Source organism: Musca vetustissima, unplaced genomic scaffold (assembly GCF_032173495.1).
Source record: "Musca vetustissima isolate MV318-11 ecotype Yass unplaced genomic scaffold, APGP_CSIRO_Mvet_v1 utg2116, whole genome shotgun sequence".
Lineage (NCBI taxonomy): Eukaryota > Metazoa > Arthropoda > Insecta > Diptera > Muscidae > Musca > Musca vetustissima.
The window spans coordinates 218,285-243,294 of record NW_026882293.1 but is presented as its reverse complement, the minus strand read 5'-3'; the positions used below and the strand labels follow the sequence as shown (position 1 = coordinate 243,294).

The following is a 25,010-nucleotide window of genomic DNA, read 5'->3' as shown; positions in this document are numbered from 1 at the left end:
CTAAATTACAAATTTAGTATACAAAACCTTATTCAGTCAGGCTGAATTGAAGATTTCCTACGGAAAACCTTATTCAGTCAGGCTGAATTGAAGATTTCCTACGGAAAACCTTATTCAGCCAGGCTGAATTGAAGATTTCCTATAGAAAACCATATTCAGCCATGCTGAATTGAAGATTTCCCATAGAAAACCTTATTCAGCCAGGCTGAATTGAAGATTTCCTATAGAAAACCTTATTCAGCCAGGCTGAATTGAAGATTTCCTATAGAAAACCTTATTCAGCCAGGCTTAATTGAAGATTTCCCATAGTAAACCTTATTCAGCAAGGCTTTACTATGCGATACTTTATTTAGCAGGCCTGAATTAAAGATTTCTTATTCAGCCATGCTGAAGTGAAAAATTTCTATGGGAAACCTTACTCAGCCAGGCTGAATATGGCTTTCACGCCATGTGTTGGTCCTTAAAAAATATATTTTTTTAAAAGTATTTTTAATTTACATAAATTTGAAACTAATTAATGAAACTTAATCTACTTCAATTTTCCGAAATGAACCACCAGCACCGAATTGCACCTCATCACCACAAATCGGTTCACCCATAAATAACTTCTCATCGAAATCAAAACAAGAATTCATTTCGAAAAATTCCCGATATTTTTCCCACATTTTAATGTGATCTTCGCGCAACTCATCCAGGCTGCTATTTTCACCACCATAATCACGAGGTAAATATTTTAGAGGTAGACTTTCGGGTAATGAACTCAAATCTTTGCCACAAACAATCATCTGTAAATAAAAAATTAACGAATTTAATTTCGTCGGGAAAATAATTTATCTGCTGGTCTTACCTTCTTTTTCAAAGCTTCCGGCATAATGGATAAGCCCATTTTCAAAATTTGTTCAGCATAGGGTTTGAGATTTATCAAATAAATAGCTCGCAGGCGCATTGCTAAAGCCTTCTCCTTAAGGCTTATGAGAAATTTCAATAGGGTTATAGTCAGTCCTGCCAGATGGTCCTTTTGTAGCTTTGTAAAATCCATAATATAAACTAGACCACACACCCCGGCATGGGGATCATCAAAGGCCAGTACTTCATGTAAGGCACACATGAGTTGTACATAATTTTCAATATTATAATTGGTGGTGATGGGGTATACAAATCGCTCCAAGATAATGCGGGGGCCATTGCCATACAAGGGAATGGGAAGAGGTAGAAGGGATCTAAAAACAATGTTTAGAATTAATATTTGAAAATTATCGATAATTTATAAATTGAACTTACCCCGCACTAACCATTTTCCGAAAAATTTTATCATCGATATTCGTAAGACGAAACATTTTCGGAAATTTGGTCTTTATCAGACATGTATAGGTTAGTTTTTGTTTGGCCTTTTCCAAACTATATTTTGAGCCTCGGAGAAATTGTATTAAATATTGATCATCCATGCGAATTTTCAAATGCGGCTGCAGTTCTATCCATGAACGAAAATCCTCCAAATATTGATCAATTCTTGATGACACCTCACCCAATTCATCGATGGCGATTTTTTGTAATTCCTCTGATAGGGGTTTGATTTCGGGCATTTTAATTTTTTGATTCTGATTTTTTATTAAAAATTTATAAGTTTTAAAATATGTGCTCCCTTTAGACGATAATCATCACAATATTCAGTTGACTGTGCGGGTATCTCGAAAACAATAACAAATATTGGAATATTGTATTTCAATTTAAGTACAAATTAATAAAGCTTAAGTTGTAATGACGAACACATGTGAAATTATTTTGTGCACCGGTTTTAAACAGTGGTGGTTAAGAATATAGCACAAACAATTTTGTACCGACCTTTGCTAAAGGGAATTTTCAATAAGCAATATTCATCCGAATATGGTTTGCTTGTTGTAGAAATCTTCTATAGGAAGAAACAGCTATTCTTCCTATAGAAGATTTCATCAAGTTCTGTCCACAGTGAGACACCTTTACAAGTTTTCTATTTGTCCAAAGATGGACCTTATTGAAATTAGTGAAAATGGGTTCAGCTTCAAATTGTTAACAACGTCCCGAATTGAGACTAGAAAGACGTGTGTCAAATTTTGGCAAACCTCTAGTTTAGTAAAAACGATTATATACGATTGCCCTAATTATGGGAATATGTATTTTTTTGGGCGACGTCACGTTTTTTTTGAAAAACTGCCCAAGTGTCTATTTTAATCTCTCATCGATCCCATCCCAAATTATAGACTACACTTTGAGCTTTTAATCCCCAATTTAAAAGGAGATTCAGTCGCGATGCCGATGTCTGCCTTGTAAGAATGTCCATGTACTTGTAGGGTTCTGTTTTGGAACATATAATTGTTCCAAAACAGATAAAGCCACAAATGACACCATTTTGGAAACCTCAACGTGTAGTCCACCATCCAAGGGAAGAAAGGTGACCAACTACAATGAACTCTTGTTTGCCTTTTAGGGGATTTTCAAAAAATCCGGGCCCAAAACAGGTTTTTTTTGACAGAGTGAAGACTAGAAATTAGAATCAGATTTTATCACTGTCATTAGGGATAAGTATCGTAACTATTTTAAGGGCAATGCGGATTATGGTACCAATGAACGTTTACGTTTTGGCAAACAGTTGAAGTTTGGAGATAATTTGGGTATGACCGGTGGGTCTTTTAGGAAACTTGATGTGGACTGAATACATGCAGTTTATATTTAATAGATGATATACCAAACATATCGTAGTAATTTTTATATATTATTATACAGTAAAATATTACAATGAGGTATATATATTTTTTAAATAAATGCATATGACCTAACTTATTTATATTTTTTATTATCTAAAGTAAAATTTCCTATAAAACCAAATTCAGCTAAACTGAATATTTCTTATAAAAACCCTTATGCAGCCAGCCGGAATTGAAAAATTTCTATGGAAAACCTTTTTCAGGCAGCCCGAATTGAAGTATCCGAAGTCCGATGCCTTATCCATTAGGCCACACGGTCATACTGTGGTTGTTGCCATATATGACATTTAAAGTCCGGCAATTGATTGTAAGTATAACAGTTCTTATGGAAAACCTTTCTCAGACAGCCGGAATTGAAGAATTCCTACAGAAGTCCTTATTCAGCCAGTCGGAATTGAAGAATTCTTAAACAAACCCTTATTCTCCAGGCTGAATTGAAGATTTCATACGGAAAACCTTATACAGCCGGGCTGAATTACAAATTTAGTATGGAAAACCTTATTCAGCCAGGCTGAATTACAGATTTTATATATAAAACCTTATTAAGCCGGGCTGAATTACAAATTTAGTATAGAAAACCTTATTCAGCCAGACTAAATTACAAATTTAGTATACAAAACCTTATTCAGTCAGGCTGAATTGAAGATTTCCTACGGAAAACCTTATTCAGTCAGGCTGAATTGAAGATTTCCTACGGAAAACCTTATTCAGCCAGGCTGAATTGAAGATTTCCTATAGAAAACCATATTCAGCCATGCTGAATTGAAGATTTCCCATAGAAAACCTTATTCAGCCAGGCTGAATTGAAGATTTCCTATAGAAAACCTTATTCAGCCAGGCTGAATTGAAGATTTCCTATAGAAAACCTTATTCAGCCAGGCTTAATTGAAGATTTCCCATAGTAAACCTTATTCAGCAAGGCTTTACTATGCGATACTTTATTTAGCAGGCCTGAATTAAAGATTTCTTATTCAGCCATGCTGAAGTGAAAAATTTCTATGGGAAACCTTACTCAGCCAGGCTGAATATGGCTTTCACGCCATGTGTTGGTCCTTAAAAAATATATTTTTTTAAAAGTATTTTTAATTTACATAAATTTGAAACTAATTAATGAAACTTAATCTACTTCAATTTTCCGAAATGAACCACCAGCACCGAATTGCACCTCATCACCACAAATCGGTTCACCCATAAATAACTTCTCATCGAAATCAAAACAAGAATTCATTTCGAAAAATTCCCGATATTTTTCCCACATTTTAATGTGATCTTCGCGCAACTCATCCAGGCTGCTATTTTCACCACCATAATCACGAGGTAAATATTTTAGAGGTAGACTTTCGGGTAATGAACTCAAATCTTTGCCACAAACAATCATCTGTAAATAAAAAATTAACGAATTTAATTTCGTCGGGAAAATAATTTATCTGCTGGTCTTACCTTCTTTTTCAAAGCTTCCGGCATAATGGATAAGCCCATTTTCAAAATTTGTTCAGCATAGGGTTTGAGATTTATCAAATAAATAGCTCGCAGGCGCATTGCTAAAGCCTTCTCCTTAAGGCTTATGAGAAATTTCAATAGGGTTATAGTCAGTCCTGCCAGATGGTCCTTTTGTAGCTTTGTAAAATCCATAATATAAACTAGACCACACACCCCGGCATGGGGATCATCAAAGGCCAGTACTTCATGTAAGGCACACATGAGTTGTACATAATTTTCAATATTATAATTGGTGGTGATGGGGTATACAAATCGCTCCAAGATAATGCGGGGGCCATTGCCATACAAGGGAATGGGAAGAGGTAGAAGGGATCTAAAAACAATGTTTAGAATTAATATTTGAAAATTATCGATAATTTATAAATTGAACTTACCCCGCACTAACCATTTTCCGAAAAATTTTATCATCGATATTCGTAAGACGAAACATTTTCGGAAATTTGGTCTTTATCAGACATGTATAGGTTAGTTTTTGTTTGGCCTTTTCCAAACTATATTTTGAGCCTCGGAGAAATTGTATTAAATATTGATCATCCATGCGAATTTTCAAATGCGGCTGCAGTTCTATCCATGAACGAAAATCCTCCAAATATTGATCAATTCTTGATGACACCTCACCCAATTCATCGATGGCGATTTTTTGTAATTCCTCTGATAGGGGTTTGATTTCGGGCATTTTAATTTTTTGATTCTGATTTTTTATTAAAAATTTATAAGTTTTAAAATATGTGCTCCCTTTAGACGATAATCATCACAATATTCAGTTGACTGTGCGGGTATCTCGAAAACAATAACAAATATTGGAATATTGTATTTCAATTTAAGTACAAATTAATAAAGCTTAAGTTGTAATGACGAACACATGTGAAATTATTTTGTGCACCGGTTTTAAACAGTGGTGGTTAAGAATATAGCACAAACAATTTTGTACCGACCTTTGCTAAAGGGAATTTTCAATAAGCAATATTCATCCGAATATGGTTTGCTTGTTGTAGAAATCTTCTATAGGAAGAAACAGCTATTCTTCCTATAGAAGATTTCATCAAGTTCTGTCCACAGTGAGACACCTTTACAAGTTTTCTATTTGTCCAAAGATGGACCTTATTGAAATTAGTGAAAATGGGTTCAGCTTCAAATTGTTAACAACGTCCCGAATTGAGACTAGAAAGACGTGTGTCAAATTTTGGCAAACCTCTAGTTTAGTAAAAACGATTATATACGATTGCCCTAATTATGGGAATATGTATTTTTTTGGGCGACGTCACGTTTTTTTTGAAAAACTGCCCAAGTGTCTATTTTAATCTCTCATCGATCCCATCCCAAATTATAGACTACACTTTGAGCTTTTAATCCCCAATTTAAAAGGAGATTCAGTCGCGATGCCGATGTCTGCCTTGTAAGAATGTCCATGTACTTGTAGGGTTCTGTTTTGGAACATATAATTGTTCCAAAACAGATAAAGCCACAAATGACACCATTTTGGAAACCTCAACGTGTAGTCCACCATCCAAGGGAAGAAAGGTGACCAACTACAATGAACTCTTGTTTGCCTTTTAGGGGATTTTCAAAAAATCCGGGCCCAAAACAGGTTTTTTTTGACAGAGTGAAGACTAGAAATTAGAATCAGATTTTATCACTGTCATTAGGTGCCCTTTAGAAATTTGATTTGATAATTAGGATAGGAACTTCAACATGCTGAGAATGGGTTTTCGGCTATAAAAAGCGCCTAAGTTCATTCAAATAACTAAAATGGGGCGGTAACTGTGTCGGGGGGCAACGCCAATGAATTGAATGCATACCAAAATTGAATGTATACCAAAAGTTGAACTTATATTTAATAAGTAAAAAGGTGTCAGTCGGTGTTGCCGACAGATATATACCCTCAGCCTTTGGTTTACACAGGTGTTCGGAGTTACACACAGTTTTTATTATATAAGGTATATGTTCTTTTCCAAGAGGTTTCGGATTTAATGTTGATTAAATTCACTTCAAAAAATATTAACAGGCTTATATAATATAGACCCTTTTTGAGGGAGGTGTCTAGGCTTGGTAAAGATAATAGATTGTGAAAAATTTGATTAAAATCTGATAGTCCGTTCGAATGATATTATACAATTATTTTTAGGCCAATTTTTACCATTTTGTGAGGGAGGATTAGAAGGAGTGGACCGATATTCCCCATCTTCGAACTTCAACTAAGTTTGAAAGAAATATTACGATGTGCAAAGTTTGGATGAAATCGGAAATAGCCAGAAACGCATTTGGTCCAAAGTAACATAGGCTTTGAAACCAATATTTCGATTAGGCACATTTTTACCCTATTAAAGTGTATATACCATAATTAACCATAAAGCTGAGGGTATGAAAAATCTGCAAAGAAATCTGCCCACTTAGAACTCGGAATACCAAATAGTAACTACTTTGGATGAATAATTGAAACCTGTAGCCCTGGACCATTAATTAGTCCAGAATGTTGAATTTCAGCCACTTCGGTTGGAAAATACGGGTTCAACTTTCCAAAAGATCGTGGAGCGATATACCCCATTATGAGCTCTATGGTAATTTTAATGGCATAGAATTTTATCGGCATCGGTCGATACTGGTACTTGAAGACTTTACGGATAAGAAAATGAGTTGACATAATTTTGTTGTTATTGTTCTTTGTAATTAACGAAAAGTTATTCTTGCGACAACTGACCCGTCCCATTTCAGAAACTTCCAACGGAATTCGAAAGAGTACATGTCGTCTTGTTGAAACTACATGCCCTCCACATTAATTTCTTTAATTTTATGTAAGAAAAACTGGTTATTATTTCACGATACCGACCACCATTGACTGTTAGTGCTTGACCTGACTCATTTTTATTAAAAAAAGGTACAATGATTCCTAAAGCTTAGAAAACACAATACACAGTGACACATTGATGATACAATTGCTTCTCGTAAATTACTCGAGGATTTTCCTCACCCCGAATGTGACAATTCTGCCTATGGTAACTTTTACTAACCTCGTACCTTCTACTAGCAAACAATAACAACTGTTCAAATGTCAAACAATGAGATTTCGAATGGTGCCAAATTAAAAAAATGTGTTCTAGTTGTGACACAATTTATGAACAACCACTGCATCCACCATTTGGTATGCTGCAACACAGTGCGCTATACAAAATTTACCTCGACACAATATCCAATACACGTTATTCTAGGTTCCATTTGGTACTAATTCGTCCTAAGCGTGCAAACTTTAGTTACTTGGTACATCATTTTGATGAAATCGGACGAAGATATATCTAAACCTGAAACGTCTTCAATCCAATACACTATGCAATATTTCATGTAAAGCGAACAGATATAGGCTCCTCCATTTGCATCATTTGCATAAAATCGGACAAAAATATATGAGAGAGCTATATGTACATCTGAACCGATTTCAACAACAAAATATCGTGCAAATAGAGCATTTACTTAAATTGGAATATAGCTCACATATATACTTTAATATATGTGAGTTATATTTAAATCTGAACCGATTTCAAACTTAACCAAAGCATTCTAGACTAAATTCAATACCCGCTGTTAAATTTAGTGAATATAGAACCAACCGGTGCGCCATTTACATTAATTCGGAAGAAAATATATATAACTAAATGTGAACCTATTTCAAAAAAAAAAAAAAAAAAAAACTACGGAGAAGCTATGCAAAATTTTGTCTTAATATAGTACACCATTTACATAAAATCGGAAGAAACTATATATGAGAGCTCTATCTAAATCTGAACCGATTTCAAGAAAAATTCGCATACATCAAACCAGACTTACTTCAGTACGCTGCCCAAAATGTTGTCTTAATAGGACAAATATTGGCAGTATGGTGCTCGGACAAATATTGGGAGTTTGGTGCATCATTTACATAAAATCGGACGAAACTATATATGGGAGCTATATCTAAATCTGAACTGATTTCAACAAAATTTCACGGACGTCAACCTGGAGTAATTTTAATACGGATGTCAACCTGTAGTAACTTGAATACGCTGTGCAAAATTTTCTCTCAATCGGACAAACATTGACAGTATGATGCACAAATTACATAAAATCTGGCGAAACTATATATGGGACCTATATCTAAATCTGAACCGATTTCCACGAAACTTGGTATATATCAATCTAGACCTAATTCAGTGCTCCGTGCAAAATGTTGTCTCAATCGGACCAATATTAGGAGTTTGGTGCACCATTTACATAAAATCGGACGAAACTATATATCAGAGATTTATCTAAATCTGAACCGATTTTTCCAATTTCAATAGGGTTCGTCTTTGGGCCAAATAAGTGACATGTGCTTTGTTCACAAAAATATATGGACGGACGGACAGTGATTCTATGCTTATCAAGACGTGTACAGATATATCTCATACCAAATATCCGATCAGTAGTAGCAATGCACGTGCAAACATTCAAAGCTTTGTTTTAAATATTGCGAGTTCTATTGTCATTTAAAAAGTCACATAAAAACATTGTAAAATCGATACATATATCCCACTAATATTGCGAGATGTTCCGAACGTATTACCAAAATGAATTTGTGTTATATTTGGTTTAAATCGGTTCGGAAATCTATCCATAATTTTTTAACACAAGTGTACAAGTTCAATAAAATGTAACAAAATGTGTGTACAAAGATTATTATTTGTATTATTAATATCATTTTTTTCTTTGAATTCCCTTGAAATGTAATTTTTTCCACTTGGCTACAGGTTTTAATGAAATTTATTTTGTCAGGATGAAGTCGAATGTAATGCCCGGTAAGTGCGTTACCTATAAAAATACATTCTTACAGAAATGTATATATAATATTTCACATTATACTGAAATTGCTTATTATTATTATTTCAAATTCAACATTTTTGCAAACAACAAATTTAAATATCTCTTACATGGATATAAATATATAGAAACATTTTACCTTATGTTACATGCCAAGTGAGAATCCAAATTAACTTTCCAACCAATAGAGTACCTCAAATCGTTATTATGAAACCTGATTCTCCTTTTGCAAATAAGTCAATGATACATTCTGAAAATTTTCAATTTTATTAAATGTTTACAACAGAATAAAAATAATTACAATTAAATAAATTGAATTACAATTAATTTAAATGATTAAAAATAAATGAAATATAAAGCAAAACCAGTGAGCGGAGCAGTATAGTCGGACGGGGCCGACCATACGATACCCTACACAACTACCACGGAAATCAAACTTTCTGCGGATGTTTATTCCGAGCCTGGGCAATATTTCGTGATATTTGCACCCTCTTGCCCGATTAGAGATAAAAAGCACCTCTTCCTTACACTGACATATTTTCCGAATATTACGAGTATTGAGTACAGCTATTGTCCAGATTCCCTTCACGATGGGTTGTGTTGTGATGTTCGGCTTTCATTTGTTCGGCTTTCAAAAAATTAAGTTTTCGGTCCACTTCATTCCAAAATTATTATCTGATCATCACCGAAATTTATAGGTGTTGTCCTTGACCATAACTGGAACCTCATGGCACATTTCGAAGCGATTAGCGGTATAGTTCCGCTTTCTAGAGTGATAATGGGTTACTAAATAATATACGAATACGGCGATACCTGTAAATATTTAGGTGTAACTCCAACATCCGAGAACATACAATAATATAATTGGTATTAATTTAAAGGTCAACCACTCCTCTTGGATATAATATCAACTTTTCGGGTCTATGTCCTTCAGGGGTAAATATATACGCTATAGAATACAAATTTTGTCATTTTTCACACAAAAGTGTAGGGTTCATTTGACCCGCTAAATATTGACCGATCTTTATCAAAACAGGCATGCTTATTCTTTGGCCCAATCCCCTTCTCTATGCAAAATTTCACGATGTTCGGGCCATTATTGCGGCCTCTGGAGCGACCAGAAAAACCGACAAAAATTTAGTATTTGGTCCATTTCATCCCCTAAATATTAACCGATCTTTCCCAAAAACAATAGGGGTCTTCATTGACCAGAACCCATCCTACATGCAAAATTTCGTGAAGATTGGTCCATAACTGTGGCCTGTATCGTGTTTACAAATTATAATGGACAGACGGACGGACGGACGGACACACATGTCTAGATCGACTCAGCTAGTCGAGATATGACGATCGGTATACTTAAAGGTGGGTCTAGGACCAATATTTCGCGGTGTTACAAACTTTTGGGGCTGCACAAAGCTATAATACCCTGACAACATAGTTGTGTAGGGTATAAATATATCAATATACATTAGTCAGAGTATATTGACCTATTATTATTTTTGTTTTTTTTCAGATTAATTATCACATACAAAATTAATTTTATTGTATGAATGGAATATCTCCTATAATTTGAAAACATCAATATAAAATAAATAAATATTTCGCATCTTTAAAGGAATATTTGTCGATAACCGGTTTAGATTTTGTGACCGGAACTGCTCTAAAATGCAATAAATTACTAAATGTCATTTTATTATATCATATAAAGAATGGAATACATCAATTAGATTTATTAATTATTTTCATTTGAATTTTGCATGTAAGGGTGATGATCTTTAGAATGAGATTTAAGTCAATTTTTTTTCTTTTACGAATCGAGCTTAATGATCGAAGTTTTGCAATCAAAAGGAAAGCTATAAAAGGAACTTACTCACCTACAATTATGCGACGCGTTTCACCGTTGGTTATGCTGCTCATCATCATGGGCCACATAGCCCAATATGCCTTTTTGGTCAAGTTATGGGCTTTTCGATATAGAGAAGAGCGAAAAAATGTGTACAGTATGTGTTTAATCGCTTCGTATTTGAATTATTCGAATTGCACCATCAGAATTATTTTTCAAAAATAATGTACTACTGTGTCTTCCGAATGCAAGGATACAGCGACGTCAAATTTTGCCCATATCCTATTTGCGATAGCTGCATTAAATCTGTGAACAGAAAATCGATCTTTGGTCATGGGAAAAAAAATTCGGGCCTCAAAGGGTTAAGTAAGTTATTTTTTCTTTCGAGTTGACCCTAATGATCAAAGTTTTACAAAGAAAAATAAAGCTAGAAGAAGAAGCTACGCATCACCATTATGCGACGCGTTTCGCGTTTCGCTCATCAGGCATATTGGGCTATGTGGGAGTTTACTACTATTCATAGCTAAAACAAAAATCTGCTTTCAAAAGGACTGTTTTTAGAGTTTTTAACCGAATTTTCAGTATTATTAAGTTTTTTTTAACCAAATTTTCTCATACCAGTAATAATTTGGCATATAGGATTACTGGCGAATAAAAAACTTCTTTTCAGAAATAGAGGTTATTGTTTTAAAAGAGCTCTCCTACAAATGTCCCGTTTAATTTTCGGTATGTTGAATAATAAATAATAATATGAAATAATAATAAAGATCCCGACCGATTTAAGATATTTTGGGTATAAAAATGTCGGCCAGATCGAACTTAACGTTTTTACCTATTTCAAAATTTCATTGCACCAATCGTCACAATCCATTTTTGAGCGATTATCAAGTTCTACCGGATTAAACGATCATTATACCCTTAACCACACTGTGATACAGGGTATTACGAATTTTTTGCATAATGTTGTAACAGGCATTTGGTTCCTTCTGAGAATATGCATAGAATCACATTCTGATTTGATTTGTGCATGTCCGTCCGTCCGTCTGTGCTTGTTAAGTAGTAAACAAAGTACAGGTTGAATTTATGATCCGATTTGGACGAAATTTAAAATTGGGGAAAATCGATTCAGATTTAGATATAGCTCCCATATATAGTTTCGTCCGATTTTATATAAATGGTGCACCAAAGTCCCTATATATTTTTCGATTTGCACGAAATTCGGCACAAGGTATGAATTGAGTCTATAATGATATGTGCCGAGTTTCGTGAATTATATATACCCTCGGCCTATGGTTTGCGAAGGTCTTCAGAGCTATACTCAGACTTTATTACTCGTTTTATTTTTTTGGATGAAATCGGATACTACATTCGAGTGTTATGGTGCACCCCAGCCGGCCAGATCCAAAGTGGTGAAGGGTATCATATCGTCGGTCCCGTCCGACTTTTGAACTTTACTGTTTTAATAATTTATTTAAAATCAACACAGTGTGTTGAAAATACAAGCAAATGTGTGGTGAATAGATCTTTAGTACATAATAAAGCTGTTTATCTAATTCAACAACCAGCAAATGTTAAAATAAACTAGGGGTTCACATTGACCGATTTTTTCTTCATATTGTTAAGTTTTTGTGTATGTATTGGCCATTAATTTCATATTGATGGAAAATTATGATCAAAACATCAGATAACTCTAAAGTTGCGGTAATTACCTTATGGCAGAAACTCGACGAACATTATTTAACCCTTTCAGTGTCAAAAAAATTTTGTCGGAATAAAAATCTAAAATTTTGTATCTAAAATCATATAAAGGTATAGAGTTTAGAAAAAAAGCAATTTTCATTTTAACCCTCGGATAGTTTCGTCTGTTTTTCAGCAAAAACAAAAACATCAATGTTAACGGTACATAGGATAACGGAAGCGAAAAGAAAGAGAGAATTCTTAAATGTCGAATATATTCGACAAAAACACTGAAAGGGTTAATTCTAATTTTATGTTTGTATTTACATACATATGTATATTGATGTCCTTATGAGGGTTTAAATATATTTAATATATAAAAACAATTATGCGAACTTGTATTTTATGTTAGCACAATTAAAAAGAAAAACAAATATTCGCACATAATTAATTTTTAATTTACGACAAAGTTGTATGTAATTAATTCTGTATGTAAATAATATATAAGTATATTTAAATTGTCATAAACATTTATATTTGTGTACGTTCACTTGAAGTTCATTGGCATTCAGACCGTGAAATTAATCAGTTTGCAAAAAAATATTTTCGTTATGAGTTATTAGTTCAAAGTTTGCTGTGATCCGTCTTAAGAAGTAACCCACAAAAAAGTGCAGTCGCAGAAAAACTAAACTTGTTTTTATCAGTCAACATAAAATAGTGACACAGTGTTATTATGTCAATATATAGGGGAGAGGGGGCACCTTTGAACACTTTTTGCTTTCAAGCCTTATAACATTTTTTATTTTATAATTTTTGGTGTCTTATAAATTTTAACTAATAGGTACATATGTAACCTTTAAAATGAGTATACATATGACATACTATAAGCTTGATAAATATATTTTATTACGGTTTTAATGGACGAACTCAAAGTGTTCAAAACTGCCCCCCCAGGGGGGCAGCTTTGAACAGTAATTGGCATTTTTGAACGACATGGTTTTTTACAGTGTTTATGTTTAAATATGTATGTATTTTATTCATACATATCAGAAATGCATTAATTCATTAAAAAATATATAAAAAATGTTCAAAATTTAAAAAATTTAAAAAATTTAGATCAAAAGTTATTAAAACATAAAATGACTTAAAAACAAAAATTAATATGGTGAAAAATACATTTAATTTCGTAATCATATTAGCCCATTTGAAATTTTGAGAAATCGAAGCCAAAAGTTAAAAACTCCTTTTTTTACTCGAGTTTAATGGGCATGTTCAAAGGTGCCCCACCCATGGCATTTTACGGAAATTTAAAATAACTGTTTTTGTAATAAATATATATGAAAGAAATTACATTAGTTATGTTTGAAATGATTGTTGGAATGCAAAAAATTTGTTTGACGAAAGAAAACTATCACAGAATTCTTCCTGCGCCCTTACAACCAAATGAATAAAAGTTTACAATTACACTGAGAAAACATGGTCACCCACGCACAATTTTTCGACAACTGAAAAAGCAAGCCAAAGTGGTTTACGCATATAGAGAGCAAGATTGCCATGTACAAAAATGTGGTTGCGGGTCGGAAAAATATTAAACCAAGATTTTATGAGCGCTGTTCAAAGCTGCCCCACGTTCAAAGGTGCCCCCCTCTCCCCTACATATTATTAATAATATTTATAGATTATATATAATGTATAAGTATTCCATATATCAAAATGGATGGGCAATAAAGATATGTCAAAAAAAATTTTTGTCGGAATAAAAACCTAAAATTTTGTATTTAAAATCATATAAAGGCGCAGAGTTTAGAAAAAAACAATTTTTATTTTAACACTCGGACAGTTTTGTCTTTCTTTCAGCAAAAACAAAAACATCAATTGTAACGGTACATAGGATAACTGAAAAATCGCAAAGAAAGAGAGTAATTTTAAATGTCGAATATATTCGACAAAAACACTGAAAGGGTTAAAATACGCAACACAGTGCAATTAATACATTTGTATTGAATTGCAATTAAAACAGTAACGTCATAAAATTTACGAAGTCAAGTGAAGTTCTGCAAAGAAGTTAATTCAGTTCAAAAGTAACCGCCAGCAACGTCAGAATGAAAAATTGCATTTCATCGTTAAATGAAGAATTACAAAAAATTGCCAATGAAGAATTGGGTGAGGTGACATCGAGAATCCCCGAAGATTTGGCCACCCTGCGCTTGTGGTTACAACATCAGCCACATTTAAAGTATCGTGATGATGATCAATTCCTCTTACAATTCTTGCGGGGATGTAAATATAGTATGGAAAAAGCCAAAACCAAATTGGATTTATTTTATTCACTGAAATCGAAATATCCTGAAATGTTAAATCTCTGCAATGTTGATGATCCAAAATTTCGGGAAGTTTGTAAATTGGGGTAAGGATTGGAGGGAATATTAAAACAACCTAATTTTTCTAATAAAAGTTTATTTCCTTAGCACCTTTTTAACTCTACCCAATCCGGTGAACGGCACAGGTCCCCGCATTGTTGTGGGTCGCTATTGCTATCCCACAAATAAGTTCGGTGTAGAGGACATATTTCAACCCGCCTGTGCTCTGCATGAAATATTATTGGCCCAAGACCCCTTTGCCTGCATTTGTGGCATTATTTATATTGTGGATTTTAAAGAAGCCACTGCCAGTCATTTTCTTCAAATGACACCGAATTTTTGTATGAAACTTGTTTCATTTTTGGAAAAGTCAATGCCATTGCGTATTAAATCGGTGTATTATATTAACACATCGGGGGCAGCTCAGCAGTTTTTTAAGATTCTATTTCCATTCTTTTCACAAAAATTAAGGGAAAGGGTAAGTTGCTCCAAAAGGAAAGTAAGGAAAGAAGTAATAATTTTTATTTCTACAGGTCCATGTTATGGGTGCTGATTTATCGGAAATGATAAAGGATCTTTCTATTGAATGTTTACCAAAAGATTATGGCGGAAATTTGCCCAGTTTGGAGGATTTAACTGTGGAATTTAATAAGTCGTGGGAGAGTTGTCGTGAATTTTTCAAAGAAAATGCCAATTGTGGCACCGATGAAACTCTGCGTCCTGGCAAGCCTCTCGATATTGATGGACTGTTTGGTGTGGGTGGTTCTTTTAGGCAACTCATTGTTGATTAAAATTATTTTTATGGAAATGAAATATTTAAAATTAGTATAAAATTAAAATGGTGTAGATTGTTGGTAACCAGTAAAAATTTCAATTCTATCAAATATGAAGTCAATCTAGTTATTAATTTTGTTTCAATATTGATATTGCCTTCCTCCCTCCTTACGTCAGTGGTAGCAAAATAATAGTTGTTAATAAATTAGAACTTGTTTGGTATTTATTTATCTATCGAAAATACAATTTCTATTTGTTGACAGTATAAAACTAGTTTTAAATTCTGTGAGTATGTTGTTATTGAAATCAATAGAAACATTGTTGATTATACGGAATAAAAAATTTAATTATTTTCATTTATATGATGATAAAGTGTATATGTGTAATTAATGTTTAAGGTGAATAAAGATAAATACATAAATATATAATATATAGATATGATATAGGTATTTTTTAATGAAAATAATTAAAATAGTAAATATATGTCGGCCAGATAATTGAAATGACATAGTTGCATTATCTATTTCATTTAGAATAGGTAGATACTTTATCTAAGACATTTGCAATTCGTAAGATTTTCATACGTTACTAACGTTTGTTATAAGAAGTAGATAATTAATCTACGTCATTTTAACACATAGATAAATTACCCATTTCATACAGAAAACATAGATATTTTATCTACGTCATTAGGAGACCTAAATAATTTATCGTTGACATTAATAAGACGTAGATACATTATCTACATTATTCTGAAAATGTAGATGCTTTATCTACAACATATGGAAGTCTATGTCATTCGGTACTAGTAGATAAATGTCAATATATTTTAACCCTTTCAGTGTCAAAAACATTTTTTGTCGGAATAAAAATCTAAAATTTTGTATTTAAAATCATATAAAAGCACAGAGTTTAGAAAAAAAAACAATTTTATTTTAACCCTCGGACAGTTTTGTCTGTCTTTCAGCAAAAACAAAAACATCAATTGTAATGGTACATAGGATAACCGAAAAATCGCAAAGAAAGAGTGTACTTTTTAATGTCGAACATATTCGACAAAAACACTGAAAGGGTTTAAGACTTTAACTAATCGCCTACATCAATTAGAAAACTTAGTTATTATGTCTTCGTCATTTAAAAGACATCGATATTTTATCTAAGTCCCTGTCCACACTAAAGTAATTTCATGAAATTATTTACATGAAAGTAGGCGTTCTTAGATCGAGTTCCCCACTACAATAATTTAAAAAATTGTTGAAATGAGGAACTCGATCTAAGGACTCATAATTTCGTGTAAATTGTTTCATGAAATCACTTTCGTGTGGCCTTCGACTAAGTAATCTGTAAATGAGATATACATTATCTACTTAAGTCCATAATTATTAAGAAAGCTTAGATAATTTTTATCTAAATTATTTGTAAGATATTTATGCAATATTTAATAGGCATACGGACGTGTTATGACATTCACTTCAACGGTCGATGTGTATCGTATGTATGTTGCGTATAATAAAATATTAAAAAATAATAATAAAATTATCGTTAGAATTAACGAATTTACTAAAAAACGACACTAGTACAATGTTGACGTTTATTTCGCACTTCCAAAATTTCAATTCACGTGAGAAGCAGAACAGACGGTAACTTCTTAGGAGAAGTGTTAAGAACACACCGTGAGTTCCAGAATATATATTTTATTTGAATCATTTAGAAAATGTAGATATATAATTTAATTCGGATATATAATTTAATCAGAAAACGTGGAAATGTTATTTATTTATAATGTAGATAAATAGTTATCTCATGTTGAGGAAGTATATATAATTTAGCTTTTGAATAAATGATCTATGCTTAAAAGAAGACCTAGAAAATACACTCGTACCTTATGACACTGAAATATTCTACTAACAGAGTGTTGAGAAATATAGCTTATCTCACCTAGAAAATAAAATAAATAACAGTGTGCAACAAATTTCAAAATTTTAATAATTATCCGGAAATTCCAACGAATTATTAAAAAGGGGGTAAAAATAGGTGAAACGTGTAAAGTATACATCGGTAGTTAAGGTAAAAGGGGGGACAAAATTCCCCCATTTTGAAGAGATTTATATTTTAGATATATGGTGTCGAAACTATGTCGCGAGTTTATATTAACAGCGGCCAAAAATAGAAGAAGTTATCGTAGGTGGATGAAATTTGGTACAAGTGGTTATTATTAGCCTAAAGAGCAACAGACAAAAAAACTGGATAGATCCGACCAAGATTTAATATACCTCCCATATAGTGGGTCTTGAGAATTTCACCCTTTTTGATCTATAAAATCTTTAATTTTCAACCAAATTCAACGAAAATTGGTTATTTATATCTATTTAGGTCCATAAAGCAACTGACAAAAAACTGAATATTTGATATACCTCCCATTCAAAGTGTCTTGAAAAATCCGCTTTTGTGCCTATAAAATCGTTAGTATTCTGCCAGATTCGATAAAAAATTGACAGTTTGCCTAAAATTGGGACGAAGATAATAATAAATCTTTCAATTTAGTTGTTGGTTGACGTTTCAGAACGCTTACCATACAAAGGACCCTGAATAAGTAATTATATTCTTGAATAAGTAACTATTCTATACCATAAACTCACTACTTCACTATTTACCACTAATTTTTGTATTGTTATTTTTATTCATAACAAACTATTTCATATAATTTAGTTACTACATACATTATTGATTTATCATTCATCAGATTTTCGGAACATACATCAGGAATAAATTAAATATTGCCTTCCCAAATGTACGATATCGTATCATCCATGTTATAATTTCGGGCATTTATTTTATGACTGTTCAAGGATATAACAAGATCGCATTGTTATATAAAATACTGAATAAAATCCTTATTTGACTCGGCTCTTCCAGGTATTCTGAATGATAGCATCTTGTGAATGTCACTCGAAAGGTAAAGTGCTGTACTATATATACATCTCCAATGCCATGTATGAAAATTTTTCTGTATGAACTTTCCATAAAGGTAATTTAAGTACTTTGCCTACATTTATTTTATAATTTTCCTAAAGAAGGACTAAATTATGCGTTAAATTAGTATAATCTTCAAGCTGACCAAATCTAATTCAAAATCATCCATAAAAAAGTTAAATTTTAATACTAATTCGACTATATCTCCGATTCTGATAACATTGTTCCTTTGAATCTCTCTCTCTTTCATCGTTCTTTTTGGTTTTTTTTTCCATATAGTTCCTTTGCTCCATATAGTTCCTTCGATCCATATAGTACTTTGTTCCATATAGTACCTTTGCTCCATATAGTTCCTTTACTCCATACAGTTCCTTTGCTCCAAATAGTTCCTTTGCTTCATATAGTTCCGACTCCTACATAGTTCCTTTGCACCTCTCTCTTTCATCGTTCTTTTTTTCGTTTTTTTATTTTTTCCATATATAGTTCCTTTGATCCATATAGTTCCTTTGCTCTTTATAGTTCCTTGCTACAAATAGTTCCTTTGATCCATGTAGTTCCTTTGCTCCATATAGTTCATTTACTCCATACAGTTCCTTTGCTCTTTATAGTTCGTTTCCTTTGCTCCAATAGTTCCGACTCGTACATAGTTCCTTTGAATCTCTCTCTCTTTCATCGTTGTTTTTGTTTTTTTTTTCGCTCCAATAGTTCAGAAAAAAAGAACGAGAGAAAAGAACGAGATCAAAAAGGAACGAGATCAGAAAAATGAACTATATTAATTAAAGAGCTGAAACTAGTTCCGATCGTTCCTTTCTCGGAATAGTTCCAATGAACTAGTTCGTTCCGGAACTACCCAACTCTACTAAAAAAACGTAAATAACTTTTATATCTGCAAGTCCTCGCAGCTAATTTTTTACACTTTGAAGAACACCGTTTTCACAACTCAAATAAAAAAGAATTAGGACGAAACCTTTTTAAACTTTTTTGTCTAATCCACTAATTTCAAAATTAGCTTTACAAATTATATGAACTAAATACTAAAGGCGTGGATAGCTGTAAACTCCATATTGTCTCTATTTACACTAAAACAACAGTGAATCCTAATTTTTAACATCCCAAGCAACCAAAATAAACACATTTATAATAATCGTTAATTTACATATTCAAAGATTTTAGCATGAGAAAAATGTACCCATTTTTCGAAAAAAAAAATTTGAAAAAGAAGTTTGCCAACAATGATCAGATTTGAACCCTTGTACAGGGCGAATTATGCGCGAATTATGGCCTTCAAACGGCCAATGAAACCATCACACGCTGCCCGATTGTTGCTCTGTGGTATTTTGGCCCATTCCCGGCGAAGCGCTTGCTTGATGTGATCGACACTTTGGTATTTTTAAGTGCCAACTTTGCTTTCCCAAATACTGCAGACACAATAGTCCAACGGATTGGTATCAGGAGATGTTGGTGGCCATTGTGGCGCATCCACCATCGCACTCAGGATGGTTCTGTTGGAATGTCCAAGGTCTGCGGCCAAAATGTTTGCGTGCCCAATGCTTTAATACACCCTCTAGAATATTTTCGCGATAATATTCAGCATTAATTCGGCCCACACCATCACATTATAACGAGCTGTCACTGGAAAAATTTTAACAGCTTTCGGACGAGTGGCTTAGAAATGACAGCACTCTGAAGTTGGTTGAAGTATTTTCATCTTACCCTGCAATTCTGAAACAGCTTACAGGAAGGTGTCAAAATTTTCAATAAGACTGCATCATAGGTGTATTTCGTCAAAATCAATATTATTCTACATCAAACTTCACTATTTGTTACAAAAGAAAAACATTTTGTAAACTCAATATTTATTTGTAAAATAATATCTCTTTAAGGCAGTGCGATGAAATAATACCAAATTACGGCAATCATGGACGAAATACTCCTAAGATGCATTCTTATTGAAGATTTTGTAACATTCTTGCAAGGTGTTTAATTAACAATTACTGAAGTCGTCCAAGAATTTGAAAATGTTATATTTTATTTTGTTATATGCTGTCCCAATCAATAATATAATTTTTGCTAATCGAAAGTATATATTTTCATTACCTCCCTTCGTTAAACCCTATGATTGCAAACGCCTGATTATTTACCAGGTAATTTATATTTAAGCTTGTTATTTATTCTAAAACTTAAATACAATGTTTAATAATTGACCATTTGCAAACCAGTTCTGTATATGTTAGCTGTACCTGAATAAAATAGGAAATATATACCAAGCTGTAATTATGTGAGTCAGGTCAAAGTATTTTTAGTTGGGAGAAAAAAATACGCTATAATAACATGTGTAATAACATGTGAAAAAACAGCGGCGCCATTCGTGGATCTTTCGGTTAATCCACTTCAATTTTCCTAAATGAACCACCCATTCCAAATAGATTATCCTCGTCAGCATCAAAAGCATTGCCCTGACGCAATGTTTCATCTGTACCATATTTGGCATTCTCTTTAAAATATTCTCTGTACTCATCAAATTTGGCGTCTAGATATTGAATATGTTCCTCCATTGTACCATTTTCTCCGCCATAATATTTGGGTAAATATTTCAAGGGTATGTGCTGCGTCAATTCATCCAATGAACCACAGAGGAAAATCTGGAAGAAAAATTTGATTAATTTTCATTTTTTTTGTATTTTATCCCGACTTACCCTCTTACGAAGTTTCTCCGAAAATAGTGGTAAAAACATTTTCAAAAAATTATTCGCCGTCGATGGTATATTGACAAAATATAGAGCCTTGATACGCATTGGCAGGGATTTTTCCAAATAGGTGACCATAATTTTCAATAATGGAAAATTGACATGAAGAAAATGGGTCATTGTTGCTTTAGCCATGTCCAAAATGAAGGCTGTGCCACAAATACAAGCATAAGGATCATCAATCATTAGATAATCATATATGGCAACACCGGGATGGAATAATTCAACGGGAGTAAATTCCAGAGGATTGTAGCTAAAGTGATACATTAATATGCGGCAACCCGTTTCATTCAAGGGTACCGGTAGGGTAGTAAAGCAGCTGGAAATTTTTAAATAAATTTTAATGAAATAATTTTCACTGAAATCCAATTTTTTCCCTTACCCCAATCGAGCAGTCTCCCGGAATCTCTCATTATCCACATCATAGATACCCAGTTTATCGGGAAATTTCGTTCGTATCGTATAGTAACGTTCAATTTTCTCCTTAGCCCTTTCCAGGCTATATTTACAGCCACGCAGAAATTGTATCAAAAATTGATCATCTGTACGAGCTTTCAGATGTGGCTGTTGTTCAATCCATGATTTAAATGTTTGTAAATCTTCATCGATTCTGCCGGGCACTTCATGCAGTTGTTCTCTGGCAATTTTTTGCAATTCCGGTTTTAGTGGCTTAATCGTTGGCATGTTTGCACTTGAACTGTTTATTTGAAACTAACCTTCGGTATATTGGCCATATATGAGAATAGCTATATACAGTTATAATAAGAAACAATAAATGAATCACGGTAATAAAAAAACAGGTCGTTGAAATTAAAAATGTCTTTCTTCATCGTGTAGTGAAATGTATATTAGGGTGGATGTAAATAAGTGAAAAATTAATATTAAAAATAAATAAAAATAAAAAAAAATAATAAAATATATGTAGTGTTGTGGCAATGTGCGAATGAAAGAGAGTACTCTTATTAAAAAAAATAATCTGCGCTTAAAATTTAGCGAAAATCTTAAAAATACTAATAATTGGGTGACGCCTTTATAAACCAGTAAGGAACGTAGTGAAGTCGGACTGGGCCGACTATATGATACCCTTCACCACTTTGGGTATATACGAAATTTAGTGCAAATCGAAGGATATATAGGGACTTTGGTGCACCATATACATAAAATCGGGTGAAAATATATATGGGAGCTATATCTAAACCTGATCCGATTATCACGTAACTTAACACACATCACTTTAGACTTCATTCATTACGCTATGCCAAATTTCGTGCAAATCGAAAGATATATTGATATATATGGTACACCATTTACCTTAAATCGGACGAAAATATATATGGGAGCTATATCTAAATCTGAATCGATTTTCCCTAAACTTAACACTCATCATTCTAGGCTTAATTTAGAACGCTGTGTCAAATGTCGTGCAAAACGAAAGATATATAGGGACATTGGTACACTATTTACCTTATATCGGACGATAATATATATATGGGACCTATATCTTAATCTGAAACGATTTTCACGAAACTTAGCACACATCATTCTAGGCTTAATTCAGTACGCAATACCAAATTTCGTACAAATCGAAATATATATAGGGAAATAGAGCAATACAAAGCTTGCACAAAAACATGCATATACCATGGGAGCAATTGTAGGCGTTTGGAAAAATATGCAACGCTACAACAAAAATCTGCTTCTGTAGCGAGGACAAAGTCCTAACCGAGATAATTTTCAATTTAAGTCGCTCCAATTTCGCAATAAATTCGATATAAATACAAATTATCAACATACCTTTTATCAACAGACCTTTACAAAGCCACATAGCCTAATATGCCTGATGAGCTGATTTTGGTCATAAGCTCGACTCAAAAGAGATAAACTGAATATAAAATCATCACTTCAAATAACATGTTCGAAAAAATTAAAATCGTTGTTCGAATGGGCCGAACTTGTGCTTCGACAATGATATGTGAATTCAAAATACCAAAGATTCTGAAGTCAAAATACCAGAACCCGGTATTTATTACAGCCACTTTGGTTGGGCGCCAGGTCGATCCATAGATCTAAATTAATATTTATTTTGGTTGCAAAATGCAGCAAAAGTCTTTGAAACTGAATATATTTTTCAAGCTCCTAGACCCCGGAATGTCAATTTGCAGCAACTTCTTTTGGAAAATTGGACAAAAACTACAAACATTGCAAAAACTATATTGAAAATGTCCTCTAAAGATACTTTTCTACCTCCCAGAATTCGGAATTCTATAACAATCCGTCAAAGTTCCGTAAATGGGGGATATGTACCAAGACAAACCTTCCAAGAACCCGGAATTCCAAATTTCTATTTCAGGTCTTTTTCACTTCGTTGGGAAAATGCATCTAGGTACAATAAACTACCTTAACTACCGAGACCTGTCATATTTAGGGTTTTCATCCTTTAAGACTCAAAAATACCCACTGTTGTGAAAACTTCCAAAAACCTAAAATGTGGCACTTCGGTTATACCCCTGTTCCAATATATCCCATCGGAGGTATCATATTTGCCATACCAAACATCATAAAAGTAGTAGCGTGGTGTGTAAAGCTCTATCTCTTCGTTCTCTGTTAAGATCTTCATTATTCCCTCAGCTTTATGCCTAATGAGGGTATTTATGTATATACACATTGATACTACAAAATATTGATTTTAGATCGAATTTTTCTTTGGACAAAATCCGTTTCAGATTTAAAAATGCCCGTCCGTCCGTCTGACTGGTCGGCAGGTGCGCACAATAACTTTTGAAGGTAGTAACCAATTTCATCCAAACTTTGCACATCGTAATATTTCTTCCACCGTAGTTCAAGCTCAAAGATGGAGAATATCGAACCAAACTTTCGAACCGATTCGAACCAAACTTTGTACAACTTTTTATCTTTATTGGGCCATTTGGTCCACTCCTGCTGGTACCTCTCCAACATATGATCAAAATCTTCGAGTCCAATATTAGACGAATGGAATGCCCAATTTGAACCAAACTTTTCAAAATCTATTATCATTTCCAAGCCTAGATCAAGTCCGTATATGGGACCCATTGACCTATTCCTTCTGGTACCTCTAACAAAAATGCTAAAAATGTTCAATAGAAATTCAATATTAGGCGAAAGAAATGTTCGATTTGAACCAAACTTTGCACAACCTATTATCTTTACCCCACGTAGATCAAGACCGAAGGTGGGGCGCAATGTTCCACTCATTCTGATATCTCTCCCACAAAGGGTCAATATTTTATAAATTTTTTATTTAATTTAATTTTGAATAACCGATTTGATACATATCAAATCCGAAACCTCTTGGATAAAAACGTATAGGGGAGACTGGGGCACCTTCGGCACTTTTTTTTTAGAGCTCTATATCTCAGTACTTATTGAACATATATAACAACTTTATGGCTGATTATTGTCCTCTGACTCTTAATTATCAAAAATAGTACCAAAAAGATATATAAAAATAGTATTAGTTAAAAAATTGTTCAGTTTTGTAAAAAAAGTCAAATTCGCCGAATGTGCCCCAACCCGGGGTACCTTC

The 25,010-nt window shown here is 33.2% G+C and overlaps 4 protein-coding genes across 4 annotated transcripts; 1 reads left to right on the top strand and 3 right to left on the bottom strand.

Annotated features, from left to right (window-relative positions):
* Positions 1-524: 524 nt before the first annotated feature.
* Positions 525-1,583, bottom strand: LOC133328577 (retinaldehyde-binding protein 1-like). Its single transcript, XM_061537135.1, has 3 exons — positions 1,282-1,583; positions 848-1,220; positions 525-785 (listed from the first exon to the last, which is right to left on the bottom strand). The coding sequence occupies exons 1-3, from the start codon at positions 1,581-1,583 to the stop codon at positions 525-527; spliced, it is 936 nt and encodes a 311-aa protein (XP_061393119.1).
* Positions 1,584-3,858: 2,275 nt separating this feature from the next.
* Positions 3,859-4,917, bottom strand: LOC133328576 (retinaldehyde-binding protein 1-like). The gene is made up of 3 exons (XM_061537134.1): positions 4,616-4,917; positions 4,182-4,554; positions 3,859-4,119 (listed from the first exon to the last, which is right to left on the bottom strand). The coding sequence occupies exons 1-3, from the start codon at positions 4,915-4,917 to the stop codon at positions 3,859-3,861; spliced, it is 936 nt and encodes a 311-aa protein (XP_061393118.1).
* A 9,776-nt stretch (positions 4,918-14,693) lies between these two features.
* LOC133328575 (alpha-tocopherol transfer protein-like) lies at positions 14,694-15,742 on the top strand. Its single transcript, XM_061537133.1, has 3 exons — positions 14,694-14,998; positions 15,060-15,429; positions 15,485-15,742. Exons 1-3 carry the CDS (start codon positions 14,694-14,696, stop codon positions 15,740-15,742), a joined length of 933 nt encoding a protein of 310 aa, XP_061393117.1.
* A 5,337-nt stretch (positions 15,743-21,079) lies between these two features.
* Positions 21,080-22,129, bottom strand: LOC133328574 (clavesin-2-like). The gene is made up of 3 exons (XM_061537132.1): positions 21,828-22,129; positions 21,395-21,764; positions 21,080-21,340 (listed from the first exon to the last, which is right to left on the bottom strand). Exons 1-3 carry the CDS (start codon positions 22,127-22,129, stop codon positions 21,080-21,082), a joined length of 933 nt encoding a protein of 310 aa, XP_061393116.1.
* Positions 22,130-25,010: the final 2,881 nt, after the last annotated feature.